This window comes from Dermacentor variabilis, chromosome 6 (genome assembly GCF_050947875.1).
Source record: "Dermacentor variabilis isolate Ectoservices chromosome 6, ASM5094787v1, whole genome shotgun sequence".
Taxonomy (NCBI): Eukaryota; Metazoa; Arthropoda; class Arachnida; order Ixodida; family Ixodidae; genus Dermacentor; species Dermacentor variabilis.
This window is the reverse complement of record NC_134573.1, coordinates 142,981,961-142,994,750: the sequence shown is the minus strand read 5'-3', so window position 1 is coordinate 142,994,750 and position 12,790 is coordinate 142,981,961. Positions and strand designations below refer to the sequence as shown.

The 12,790-nt window shown below is 49.0% G+C and overlaps 1 protein-coding gene across 1 annotated transcript in view; it reads left to right on the top strand.

Moving 5' to 3' along the window:
- LOC142585378 (calcium-activated chloride channel regulator 2-like) overlaps positions 1–12,790 on the top strand; it is a 551,695-nt gene that overhangs the window by 487,311 nt on the left and 51,594 nt on the right. The window contains exons 8-9 of the mRNA XM_075696100.1: positions 3,588–3,712; positions 9,372–9,480. Of these exons, the coding sequence (XP_075552215.1) occupies positions 3,588–3,712; positions 9,372–9,480 (234 nt within the window). The remainder of the gene's footprint in view (positions 1–3,587; positions 3,713–9,371; positions 9,481–12,790) is intronic.

Below are 12,790 nucleotides of genomic sequence, written 5' to 3'. Positions count from 1 at the left end.
CGATTGTTTTAACGTGCAGTGCCCACATAACCTCCTCAGCGTAAATACGTTACAGACCGCAGTGTGTAAAGGTAATCCATTATAAAGGACGGACTGAGTGAATCTCTGGGTTGCTTCATTCTGTAGTATGCGTGCGACCTTGCCGCATTCTTTATTTTTTTATTATTCGGTGATCGCGTAAATGGCCCGTGAAAGTCGAAGACTGTCCGCACTGGAACTGCTGGAGCATAGAAACGCAGAATAACATGGGAACCTTTCCTAGGCGACCAGATTCGAAGCACAAGCTGCCCCATACAGCAGTTTCAAAACCATTTGCGCAATATCCGGTCTCTCCTCCTACTTTCTCTGCCTTCTTTTTATCGTCCTTGTTGCAACGTTTATCATCGAGGGATTTCGCACTGAGCAATACCCAACAACTTCTCTTTTTTTATGACGAATAGGGCCGTCACCGCCAACGTAGATCACGAGTATAGTGATTTCTTTATTTCGTGCTTCAACTACCATCATTTATGATCATGACCCCCTGTTTACATCTTTCATGGCCCTACTAAATTTTCTTCCCGCAATCATCTCAACGCGCGAGCCAGCAGTGCTAGTCTATCTCGTCTGGGCGTATGCAGCACATCAGCGCGAGGCATTGCCCGCAGCAGCCGAGGGGTAGCGCTATGCGCGGTTTCTGCATCGTGCCATAACTTATCAGGAGGGCAAAAGAGGTTTAGAGGTGGTAGGAGGTGGGGGGGGGGGGGGTGCAGAGAAGAAGAGCGGTTGAAGTGTACTTGGTTTGTGCGCGGGTCCCCGGGGCGGCGGCGGCACATTTAGGCCGGCGCCCATTCATCACGCTCCCGAGAAGCCGAGCCAAGCCGAGCCGAGACAGCGCGCCGCCGCCGCCTCCTCTGCGACTCGCGCGTGTTTGCGCAACATTTGAGCGTTCATTGATTCATGAGTCTCAAATTTACGAGCCTGCACGCGCGCTGCGCGTAGCGCCAGGCGTGAGGTTGGCTTCGATCTCTCTTTGGCTTGGCTTTCTACCGGCAGATACACCCCCCCCCCCCTTCCGCGTCCCATCTCACAGCATCTCCCCCATCCTTTTCCTCCGAAGATCATCGCAACTTTCCTGCCGCACCAATGTGCCACACACCTAGTTAGGGTAGTACATCGCACGCAACGCTAGCCCCGCCGAGAGAGAGAGAGAGAGAGAGAGAGAGAGAGAGAGAGAGAGAGAGAGAGAGAGAGAGAGAGAGAGAGAGAGAGAGATTGTGAAGAGGAAGAGGCGGGCCCATAATATGTCTTTAAAGGGAGAGGAGGTCTGCGACATTCGATCTGTGGTTCTGGAGCCGAACTGTGTTACTTCGAAGAGAGTCCCCCTGGTTCGGGGGAGATGTACCTTTGCGGGAAGAGCTCACTGCACGCTTGCTGTACTACGTACGGGCTAGAAAGTTGAGATCACGAGTTCGCAAGTTCCGAGTGGGTGCGAAGGCGCGCCTGCTGTCTGCGGGCGTTTGTAACCGTTCGAACCCATCTATCTGGGCCTTTCCGCGACAAATTAAGTTAACCGAGTACGGCGAATAACTTAAGCACCGCATGCAAAAATACGCATCACAGCATGACACATGCAGACTTGATCTTGACCTGCTCTTCGACGAAGCGCATCTGCATAATCGTGTCGGCATGTTCTGTTAAGAGCGTGCGATTCTTTTTTTTTTTTTGCACGTGATCTTGAGAGCCTGACGGCCGTGCGGTAGTAGAATATGATAATTTTATTTGCAGCGTTGATAGACGACCACCCGTATGAATTAAAATTATGAGAGACATCTCACTATGATTGCATCACGTCACCAATGTTACGCAAGTGAGACTTGTCTTGACGTCACTTCTAGATTGTGTGAGAAGGCACGAGAAGAAATTTAACTTTATCACGGTTTTGATGGCAAAAAAAAAAAAAACGCTTTTGCTGCTGAATGTACAGGTTGCAGGGCAACGCCGGCAGTGACACCAGATTAAATATTTTCAGAAAAGAGATCCGTGCAGTGAGCTTTCTTTCGTTCATTTGTTTGAGCTACTATCGGTCCATTACGGGGCAAAGATAGGAGTTGGGCACATGGTAATAGATGGGCGAACACTCCTAATGGGAGAAAGACGCTAACACAGTAAGCCGTTGTCCTTGTCGGAACAAGCACTAGTGTAAACACACAGAAGGATACCAAATAATAACCAAATAAATCTACAACACCCCATTCACACAATTGTTGGCAAAATTTAAAGAAAATTTGATACGGAATCGTCTTGCCTTACTCCTTCCACCACAATCATGAGTTTTGTTGCGTATATTTAAGCACTCTTTGTTACTTTACTTTAGTCGCACATTATTTTTAATTATTCCGTATCATCCTCGATGTGGTTCATTTATGCGCCAGTATGCTTGTTTCTAAGTGAGAAGTTATTCGTGATACTGGGAAAAAAAAAAGGAAATGGGCGCTTCACCACCTCTAGTTTTTGCGAGATTGCAGCAACACTAAATAGGCATTCTTTTGTTTTTCTTTTGAACGGGGGTGAAGGGACTCTAACCTTCTATAGCGAGAGTAAATGTAACGCAGTGTTCGACGCTTTACACTAACCTGAGTTGCTCGTGTACTGAAGTTTAAGTGCGCGTTGGAGAATCTGTAGGTAGTAAATTAATCCGAATCCCTTCAATATGGCGTCTCTCGTAGCTCTACACAGTGTTTCGTTGCGACGTTAATTCCAGTGAACAATTATATCTTGTAAATATTTAGCGGCGGTTCTATCACCTGCAACGCCGGCGACAGAGATGACGACAAGCGAGAACTGCTCGTGGCATGCTAGAGTGCCCGACCTCAACAGCCTCGTCAACGTTCCGTTACCGGCACCAGTGACAAAAAAAATGACTGGCAGATTTAAATCAGGCCCAGAGCGTTCAACCCAATCGCTTGATCAATCAATCAATCAATCAATCAATCAATCAATCAATCAATCAATCAATCAATCAATCAATCAATCAATCATCCAGACAGCCAGCATACATTAACTTTAAACTCATTTATTCTGACGACCAATCAGTTCGTGTTTCTTCAGATATTGCAGCCCATATATCCTCGCGCGCATATTCAAATGACTGCGCGAACTAACGCCTTATGGCGTGATCATTGGCGCGATCTTGGTTATAGCACAACTTGGTTCAAGGCGAAGCAAGTTTGGTAGTTCGGCATATCGATACGACGCGGCTTCAGCTTCAGGTTCTCGCGCGGATGCGCAGTGAAAAAGTCGAAGTTCACTCGCCTTCTCCAGGGAGAAACAAACTTGACAACGCTTTAGCTGCGACACCGCCGTCGCCGCAGCCATGTTTATGTAGCACAGTCGCGGCGTGCGACACCGACTCACTGCGTACACGCCCAGTGTGCGCCGACTGATAGCGCGATCATCGACCGGGATTGCGCGCGGAGGGGGGGAAGGCATTAATCGCGGTAACCGGAAGGTGGCAAGTCCGGCGCTGGCGGAGCAATTGATCGCCGGCCACTAACGAGGCGTTCGCATTCCCCTTCCCCCTCCCTTTCTCTCGGGCGGTGGCGCAGGTGAACCAGTTCTGCGACGAAGACGAGCACCTGCACAATGACCGGGCGCCGACCAAGCAGAACGCCCTGTGCGACTACCGAAGCACCTGGGACGTCATCGCCAACCACCGCGACTTCTACCGCAGGTAACAACGCCGGGGACACCTGGCTTGGCAGACAGCTGCTCAAAAAAAAAAGTATTATAATAATAGTAATAATGAATAATAAGGAATAGTATAAAGGAGAATAAAAAACTATAACACTGAGAGTGAGTGAGTGAGTGAAAACTTTACTAAGCTCTAGTAACAGTGAGAAAAAGATAAGATTAAACTAGCTTCAGTATGAGAGCTGCGGTAATTGGAGAGCTTCGACTGTCCCTTTACGCGTCACAATTTTTTTACGGAATATCGGAGACATTAACGCCAGATGTGTAGTGCTGGTGGCGCGTTCTTACGACATTGTGTTCGGCCAGTGCAAATAGTACTGTTATCGCAACGACAGTATTAGCTGTGTAACTTAACGGCTAGCATAATGGCATCCGCAGCAACATCACCGTGAACAAAGCGTGTCTTTTCTTTTTTTCTTTGCCGAGAATTTCAGGAAGGACAAAAACGATTCTGACGCTTTATGGTTGAACGAATCAGTACGGGATGTCGCTAATAGCCGTGCTGTGTTTCATATTTCCAGTATTCCGGTATTCCGTAAACTGAACGCTTTTAGTTATTTTTTTCAACGACAAAGAACGTTTTTGTTTTGCACGCGTGTTGGCGCCGAAGGAGCAGAAGAAGAAAGAGGAAACTACCATGCAAACTGAATGCTCACACAAAATTAAACGTTCTGTAGACTGGGCTTTACATGTCGTCGCTTTTCTCCTTCATTCCACTTCTCCAGTTCGCAATCTTTTTCTTCATCTTGGAACGCCTAAGATCTTGGTGGGCTCAGGTGTGAGGGGAGGGGGGGGGGGGCAAGGTCCTCCCTACATTTCAGTGTGCTTCGGACGAGGAAGAAAAGTGGCGACCGAGAAATTGTGGCGTTGTGCGCTTTCACAGCTTTACGCCGGTCACCTCGGGGAACGGCTGGTCCATGTTGCGACGGTTTTAAAGGTGGCCGGTCGGAGAATTGAAACCCGTTGCAAAGCTTGGACGCGGTTGTTGGTACGACAGACTCTACAGCGGATCCTGCCACGTGATTTCTTGCTTTAAGCAGCAGTCATACTAGAATAATGCGATGTGCGACGCCTCTGAAAGACGGCTGCTGCAGCTTTTGAATCTTGCTGTAACCTGATCTAACCTGTTGGATGATTAATATTTCAAGCGAATTCGCAGCTTGTGCCTTCTTATTTGAAAATCGGACTACAGGCTCTCCTATAGGCTTGAAAATTGTGCTAGCGACCGTACTGACGACTGTACTGATGACTTGGAACGCCTGAGATGGAGCTGGGCAATGTCTCTGATCCCTGTGTAAAGAAACTTCCCTGGACAGCTATGAAATGCACAAAAAAGTAGCACTGCACTGCGTAACAGTGCTGCTTTACACACTTTAATTCAGCCAGATTTATCGCGTGTCTGTGACTACATTCACTGCGACAATCGGCCACATGTGCCACAGGTGTGCGGTTATGCAGCACATGTTCACATTTGGTTCGCAAACCTGTTGCTGGCCCACTAAGCATAACCCACGTCCAGCCGCATCCGTCAGGTTAAGACACCTTTCAATGGCACTTAAAACCGTCACGCGTCGAACCACGTGTCTGCTGCTTACGCATTGTAGGATCCGTGCAGCGATCCGACGTACAAGCTGTCGTACCAAGAAACTCATCCAACAAGTTTCCAGCAGGTTTCGGCCTTCGGAGCAGCCATCTCTCGCAGCCGTGAGTGAGCGAGAAAACTTTATTTCCAACCAGAACGATTCGTGTCCGGCGAGTTAGTGGGCTGGGGCACCCGCCGAGGTTACGGCCAAGAGTTCTTGCCTCTCGGCGGCTTCCTTGGCCGCTGGACTGCCCAGAGTTGGTCTTCCAGGTTCGAGCTGAGCAGCGCGGCCTGCCATCGCGCGCGGAGGCTGTCGATGAACGCTGCGCTCGCATTGTCCTGTATTAGTTCCTGGCATTCCCATAGCATGTGTTATATAGAGTGGCTCTGGTGCCACACACTTTGCATCTATCTGTTGTGCATATGTCTGGATAAATAGCGTGCATTAGTGCCGGGCTCTTGCGGCCGTCGCTCGACGTATTTGACACCGCATCGTGTACCGCATACCTGCTGCCTAAAGCAAAGGGACACGCGACGCTACTCCGCGTGTGCGCCCTCGTACCACTTGTTGTGCCGACAAGAGCATCCAAGAAGCAACAGGTTTCGAAACAAGTCTCCTTTCAGAGCCGTCACGCGTCGTGTCGGATCGGGCAATCGGATCACTTGCAATCCGACGTGCGACTTTTCGCGCCGACAACCGCATTCGACGGGTTTTCATCAGGTCGCGACAGGCTTCAACGTTTCGCGCCATCGCAACATCGCATCGGACGTTAGACGCTTCGTATACCGCGTATCTGCTCCCTAAGCCAGGAGACACATGGTAGGATTCCGCTTAACCTTCCCTCGCATCCGACCTGCCGGGTCATCAAGCACGTCCAACACGTTCTTGACAAATTTCAACTCGCAGAGCGGCCATGTTTTTTTCTTTCGTTTTCGTTTTTTCACAGCGGTTCCACCGTACATTGTAGCATCAGTAAAGTCGTCAGTGCAGTGCAGTACAGTACGGTCGCTAGTACAATGTTCAAGCGTATAGGAGAGCCTGTAGTCCGATCTTCAAATAAGAAGACACATGCTGCGAATCCGCTTGAAATATGAAGCATCCAACAGGTTCGATCAGGTTACAGCAGGATTCAAATGCTGCAGCAGCCGTCTTTCAGAGGCGTCGCACATCGCATTTATTATAGTATGACTGCTGCTTAAAGGAAGAAAGCACGTGGCCGGATTGCGCGTGCGACCCGCTGTACCGGCTGTCGCCCCAACAACTGCATCCGAGCTTTGCAACGGGTTTCAATTCTCCGACCGACCACCTTTTAGAACCGTCGCAACGTGGACCAGCCGTTCCCCGAGGGGGCCGGCGTGAAGCTGTAAAAGCGCACAACGCCACCATTTCTCGGTCGCCACTTTTCTTCCTCGTCCGAAACACACCGAAAAGGAGGGAGGACCTTGCCAACCTCCCCCCCCCCCTCCTCCTCACCTGAACTCACCCCTTCTCCTATCTCGGCGACCTCTCTCTTAGCCTAACCTCGTTTCCAAAACGCCCCGCACCGGGAGGTGGCAGGAGGAGCCCGCGTCGTACCCGAAAGTGGCCCCCGAGGCAGCCGCCGGAGACCTTTCTTCCTACCGTGTGTGCTCACTTGAGAATTTCGGAAGACGAATTCCCGAGCGCGCCGCCTCCGTCGCCGCCGGCAGGCAGGCAGGCATTTCTGCTTCTCGCGGCGCAAGAAGAAAGAGGCCGTCGAGCGAGCGCGCGTCGCGTTCTTCCCGCACGACGGTGCGCCTGAAATGCGAAACGTGGCGACAATATCTCCGAGAAGTCCTCCCCCGTCTCGCGCACTTTTCCTTTCTCACGCTTCGTGTCTCTCTTCTTCCACATTGTTCTCTCTCTCTCTCCCTCTCTCTCAGCTTTCGTTCTCTTCGGCGCCGCTCGCAAATTTGATTTCCGCCACTCGCGCGGCGCCGCCGCCCCGGACGGGTAGTGTTGCACACGCCAGCCAGTGCTCCGGTTCTGTGCCTATTGTGGCCTTGTCGGTGCACTCTTCCTGTTCTAAGCGCACCGCCACAGCCGTCGCCGACGTGCGACGAAACATGCGCCCGATGGCGCTCTATCGAATTTCGTTTACGCTTGCTTTCCGTCTCTTCTTGGCTTCTGTCTATTTATCTGTGTTTCTCTCTTTCCAGGTCTCTCTCTCTCTCTCTTTCTGTCTGTCTTACTCTCTATGAAAATCACTACCAGAGCTCCTTCTTTTCTCTCTCTCTCTAGCTGTCTGTGTTACTCTCTATGAAAATCACTACCAGAGCTCTCTCTCTATCTCTCTCTCCTTTCTCGACACACGAACTTTCCCCAAATGAAAGAAAACGAAGCCTCGGGAAAATGAAAACGTCCCGCGTGTCTGTGCTGCAAGTACCCTTGGCACGGAATGTCCTTTTTTCTTTTGATTGTCTCTGCTTGCGCATTGCAATTAGCTGGGTCAGGAAGGCTCTTTGCAATTGCTTTACAGGCAGATGCAAAACGTCTCTAACTAACGATGCAGGGCACAAACTAAGCAAGTCATGGTGACGTGGGAACGCGAGACGCAAGCGTGTACAGAGGGTCAGGTCGCCACTTGAGTGTGAACCTGTTATTGGCGTGCTGGAAATGAATTCTTTACGGAAGGATAAGGACTTGGCTGCAGCGCACAGGGCAGAAATCTACTAGTCGCGAAAATAATTTTGTCAGTCCTTGAAAAGAAAAAAAAAATGCGCGATCAATGAATTCCGTCAGCAAGGAAGCAGCCCAAGATGAAGTAAGGGTAATGTAGTCAATCGGCTCGGCGTAAGCCCGCAAGGTGGAGGAAGATTTTCATCCACCCGACCGTAGCTCGAAACTGCAGAGAAAACCCCCCTGGTTACTCAGAAAGCGGGTTTCTCAGAAAGAAAGTTCGCAATGGAAGAAAAATTCGTCCTGGTACGGAAGATCGAACCTGGTACCAACTTTTTTTTCCTGGCGCTGTAACTCTATCGTCTGATCTAACCAGGAGACTGGCAGATTGCACAGCGATACCGAACTACAAAAGTTTGCAGAGGTTTACTTTGTAGCTTCGTGCTACAAGAAAAACTGACATGAGAACGACATCTCTTCCTCTTTCAAGGACAGTACAGTGGCAAAGAGTGTCATCACTAAAGCGCACAGGTGGTGCGGGCACACACACTTGCGGTGCTGAAATGCACACCAACCGCGAGAAGCTGCAGGCGCGATAACGCAATCAGCGCCTGAAAGCGCAACGCTTCGCAAAATGCCACAGATTTCAGTTTCTGTCGAATAAGCGCCAGTCGATCAGTTGATAACAGTATCTGTCGCCTTACTAGAAAGTTCTAGCGTCGCGTGATACGTGACACGTTACCGTGGTGCGTTAGGCCCCCCTCTACCCCCCCCCCCCCCATCGCATTCGTGTCTTCAACCGCTGACTGCCGCCGCACAAGTTACCGTGATTTCGTTGCAATGTGGTTCCGTCTGGACCACTCGAGGCCGTCCCGCTCGATCCAAATTCTCCCTTGCTACTCTCTCTCTCTCTTACTCCTCGGTGACGGTAAGAAATAAATGGTAATATCAGCCAACGCTTAGTACCATCTCACGCTGACCGCAAAGTATTAGCTATGTTTTGTTGTTGTCATCGAGATCAGCTGTTTAGTTTTGATGCTGCTATAGGCCTAGAGAGACGGCACCAAGCCTGGAAAGTTCATTATCGTCCATTATCGATTCCCAACATCGTTCATTACCCGTTGGCGATGCGACGGCGATGCGGAACGCTCTAAAAGCCTACTGCGTCACTGCATGATTAACCCGATTCTGCACTCTAGTCGAGTACGCAGTGACGGCATGATGAAACGTTGATAACTCTGTTTGACTGCCGCAGTTTCGCAGAGAGGCAACGCATGCGCAGACGGTCCAACATATCGTGGTTGCGTCTCACGCAAAGCCAAAAACACATCTTTCAAATGGTGCTGCATAATCAAACTTAAAGTGCCAACACGTATTGACCGATTGCCCCCCCCCCCTCAACGTCCTCTCTGTTTGCAGGAACCAGGCTGGTGAGCGACTCCTGGGCAGGACGCGGTTCCACTACGTCCAGGAGGCACCTCTGCGCGTGGTCATGGTCGTGCAGGTCACCGCCGCCAGCGGAATTAGGGTGAGCGGCTCATCTACGCTTTCGCATGCCGCGTAGCTGGCCTAAACCGTTGTGACGTCAAACCCGATAAGCCATTTGCTTCCACAGCCACCGAAGCAGGTGACGGGTACTTTCTTCAGGAGGTCTCGCATTCCTCTTAAATGCCTGTAAACGCTAGAAGTGGGGTCGGGACAACGCAGAAATTATAGGTATAATCGTGTTGAGAAATAAAGGGGGAAAGAGGGGGGGGGGGCGGGGCTGACTGCGGCGAGCCTCGTCTTAATCCCACGAACTCTGAACTAGACTACGCTAATTTTGTGATTGATAGTAAGTTCTAACAGAACCTCCTCCATTGTGTGCAGGAAACAGCTCTTCATGTAAGTATTTCTTATTTTTTTTTCACTTGACACTGCGCATACCCTTCCTCTGCTTGACCGTGTCGTAACGTGGGATGAAATAAAGTTACAGCGCAGCAGAATTGGGGCATAGCCAGGAACAAAAAAAAAATCCCCCTCGTAGGGAGCCGTATTGCAACTAAACTTTACTGCCGCCAGCAGTGGCAGTATATCCTACTTCGCGTCCTGCGACAATAAGGTGTAGTCGTAAGTCAGCACCGCGTGTGTTTAGCCTCCTCAGTCCTGTGCTTGCTTTCGTGAAGCTGGGCTAACTTTAGTCAAGCTGAGCTAACTTTAGTCGCGAACTCGAACTAACCGGCTTGCGCCAGTTCGTGTAGCGGCATAACATCGCTGCGGATTTGGAAAGTTGAAATTGAAGTTTACGTGCTCATTCGGTACGATGGAGAGGTCAGAGTATTTAAAAAAAAAATAAGGAAGGAAAGAAACAAAATCTGAGTAAGGAGTCTGACAATCCACTCAGTCCCGTTTCCTGTATTGGAAGAAGCCGGCGCCAACAAAATTAGCACAGTGGACGCAAGTCTTCTTTAATTTAGTCCGGGGTTTTAGCCTGAACCTATTTTCTCTGCAACGAGCCAGACGTAGGATGGAACCGCGCGGTTCAGAGGCTTAAAACGAAGCGAGAATACAGCGCGTTTAAGCGGTGAGCCCGTAGAACAAGGGCAACAACCTGTACCTTAAGTTGACACCTAACATTGCTTTTGTCTTTTTTTGTAAAAGGTGGCAAGCAGCCGCGAAGGACGAGAACTCGCGAGAAGTGAGGCAGACGCAACAATGCCGGAAACGACCGACAGACACAACACGTGTCGAGAGATACGGTCGGCCACGATAACATAGAAAAAGAAAATAAATAGGAGGAAAGGAACGAGGGAAGTAACAAAACAAAAACAAAGAAAGCAAGAAAGTCGAAACAAATGTATTAATATAAGAGAGAGGTAGAAAAAAAAGTCAAGAGCGAAACGAAGAACAAAGAGAAGAAATAAAGAGTCGGAAGGAAATAAATGAAGAAGAGAAGAAAGAAAAGAAAAAGGTAGAAAGATGCTGGACTTGATCCGCTATATTTGCTTTTCTTCTTCTTTTTAGTTTATGAGCATACGGCCACACAGTTTGTTTTGGCGAGCGTATGGGTACTGGTTAATCCGATTTGCCGCTCCACGTCCCTAAGCAGTTATTTTCACCCGGGAATGTTCGCTGATGCGTAATAGCTAAAGCCATCGCGTATGCTCTGGCGCGTTAAGCTCGCGTGTCGTGTAAGAAAGAAAACAAACAAAACTAATAATAATAATAATAATAATAATAATAGTAATAATAATAATAATAATTTACACGTCTATCAAGGCGTGCGTACGCGACACGTGTGACTTTGCAGTTTGTGCTACACGCTACGTAACACAAGCTGTAAAAGACAGCCCACGAAGAGTCACTGCGCTGTACGCTTACTATATGCGTGTGCTAGACAATATATACCATAATTTGGAGCCTTCGTAAGCATCAGCCACTTTTTTTATTCTTTTCCTCTGAGGACTACGGGAATTGGCGTAATGAGCTGCCGAGATTGCGTCGAGCTTGATCCCCTATCACTGTAAAGTAATTTGCACCCTTAAACGTGCATAAGGGTGTAAATCTGTCTGTAACTCACACCCTTACACCCGAAAATGCACTAGGGATGTAAGTTAGACATATTTGCACCCTTATTACACCCAATATACACCCTTCCTTTTACACCCAATCTAACCCTCCTTCTTTAAGGGTGTAAATTATTTTACAGTGTATACAGCGTGCTTACACCCAATCTACACCCTTCTTGTTTTAAGGGTGTAAATCATTTTACAGTGTATACAGCGTGCATGCCGTCTCTCCTGATGTGTTCGTCGTCGCCTGCCCCGTCGTCAAACCCGCATTTCCCACCCGTGTCACGCCGACGCATGGTGGCTGGGGTCGAGTACGCTTGTTCTAAAGGCTGGCGCGAAATTGAAACGACTGCGGTGGTAGACCTTTCCAGCAGGTTATTCTTCGATCACTGTTAATGGGAAAGCGAAAGCAAACGCAATGAGAGGACGTAGATTCACAGTGCCGGTTTTCCCTTAGCTGTACAAGGCGTAGCTGTCACAGGTTAGAGCCTGTAATTTTGCTCAATAGCTTATATGTTGCTGCGAAAGCACGTATCGTCTCAAAAACTGAGTTTGCTTTGTCTGCCTTATCCGTTACGCCGAATTTCGAGGGGGATTTTTTTTTCTCTTTCCTTCTTTCTTTCCCGTATTGCAGACACCGAAAGTGGTAGTATCTGCGAATCGAACCCTCCGCCTCGTTTCCCATACGTGGCGGCGGCAATTTAATGTGGGCGAAATGTAAAAAAAATAATAATCATAAAAAATTTTCCTGCATTTAGGTGCAGAGGCAAGCTTTAAAAAAAAAGAAAACATTGTCAAAGTTATGTCAGAGCTATCGGCTGCGGCGTCCGTGATGACTCACTCTACAGTTTCAAGACGTTAAAACTCCACACCTTACCTTTGGTCAATGCCAAAAAGAAAACACAAAAGAAAAGTTGAATAAGTTTCGTAACGCACTGCACAAAATGCAATAAGAGCAATAGGAAGGGAAGAACGAGAGACAGAGGACAGAGCACTGTGCTTCTATTTTTATTTCATTTTGTGTTCCATTTTGTGCATTACCTTGCCAAAACTTTTCAAAACGAACCAACTACTCCACAACAGAGTACTTCTACGACAAGTCGGAAATGTTACGTTAGCATTTCTCCGAGAAGCAAGCAGATTTAGCCTATACAGTGCAGTTCCGCAACACCGCGAAGTGCGTGAACTGAACTCCGAGCGAAGTGCGACTGGAACCTGCCGCAAGGCCCGAGACCTTCCGTCTTCTTTTCTGGCGGCGTTTCGGCAATGCCTCGAACCGTCGTTCTC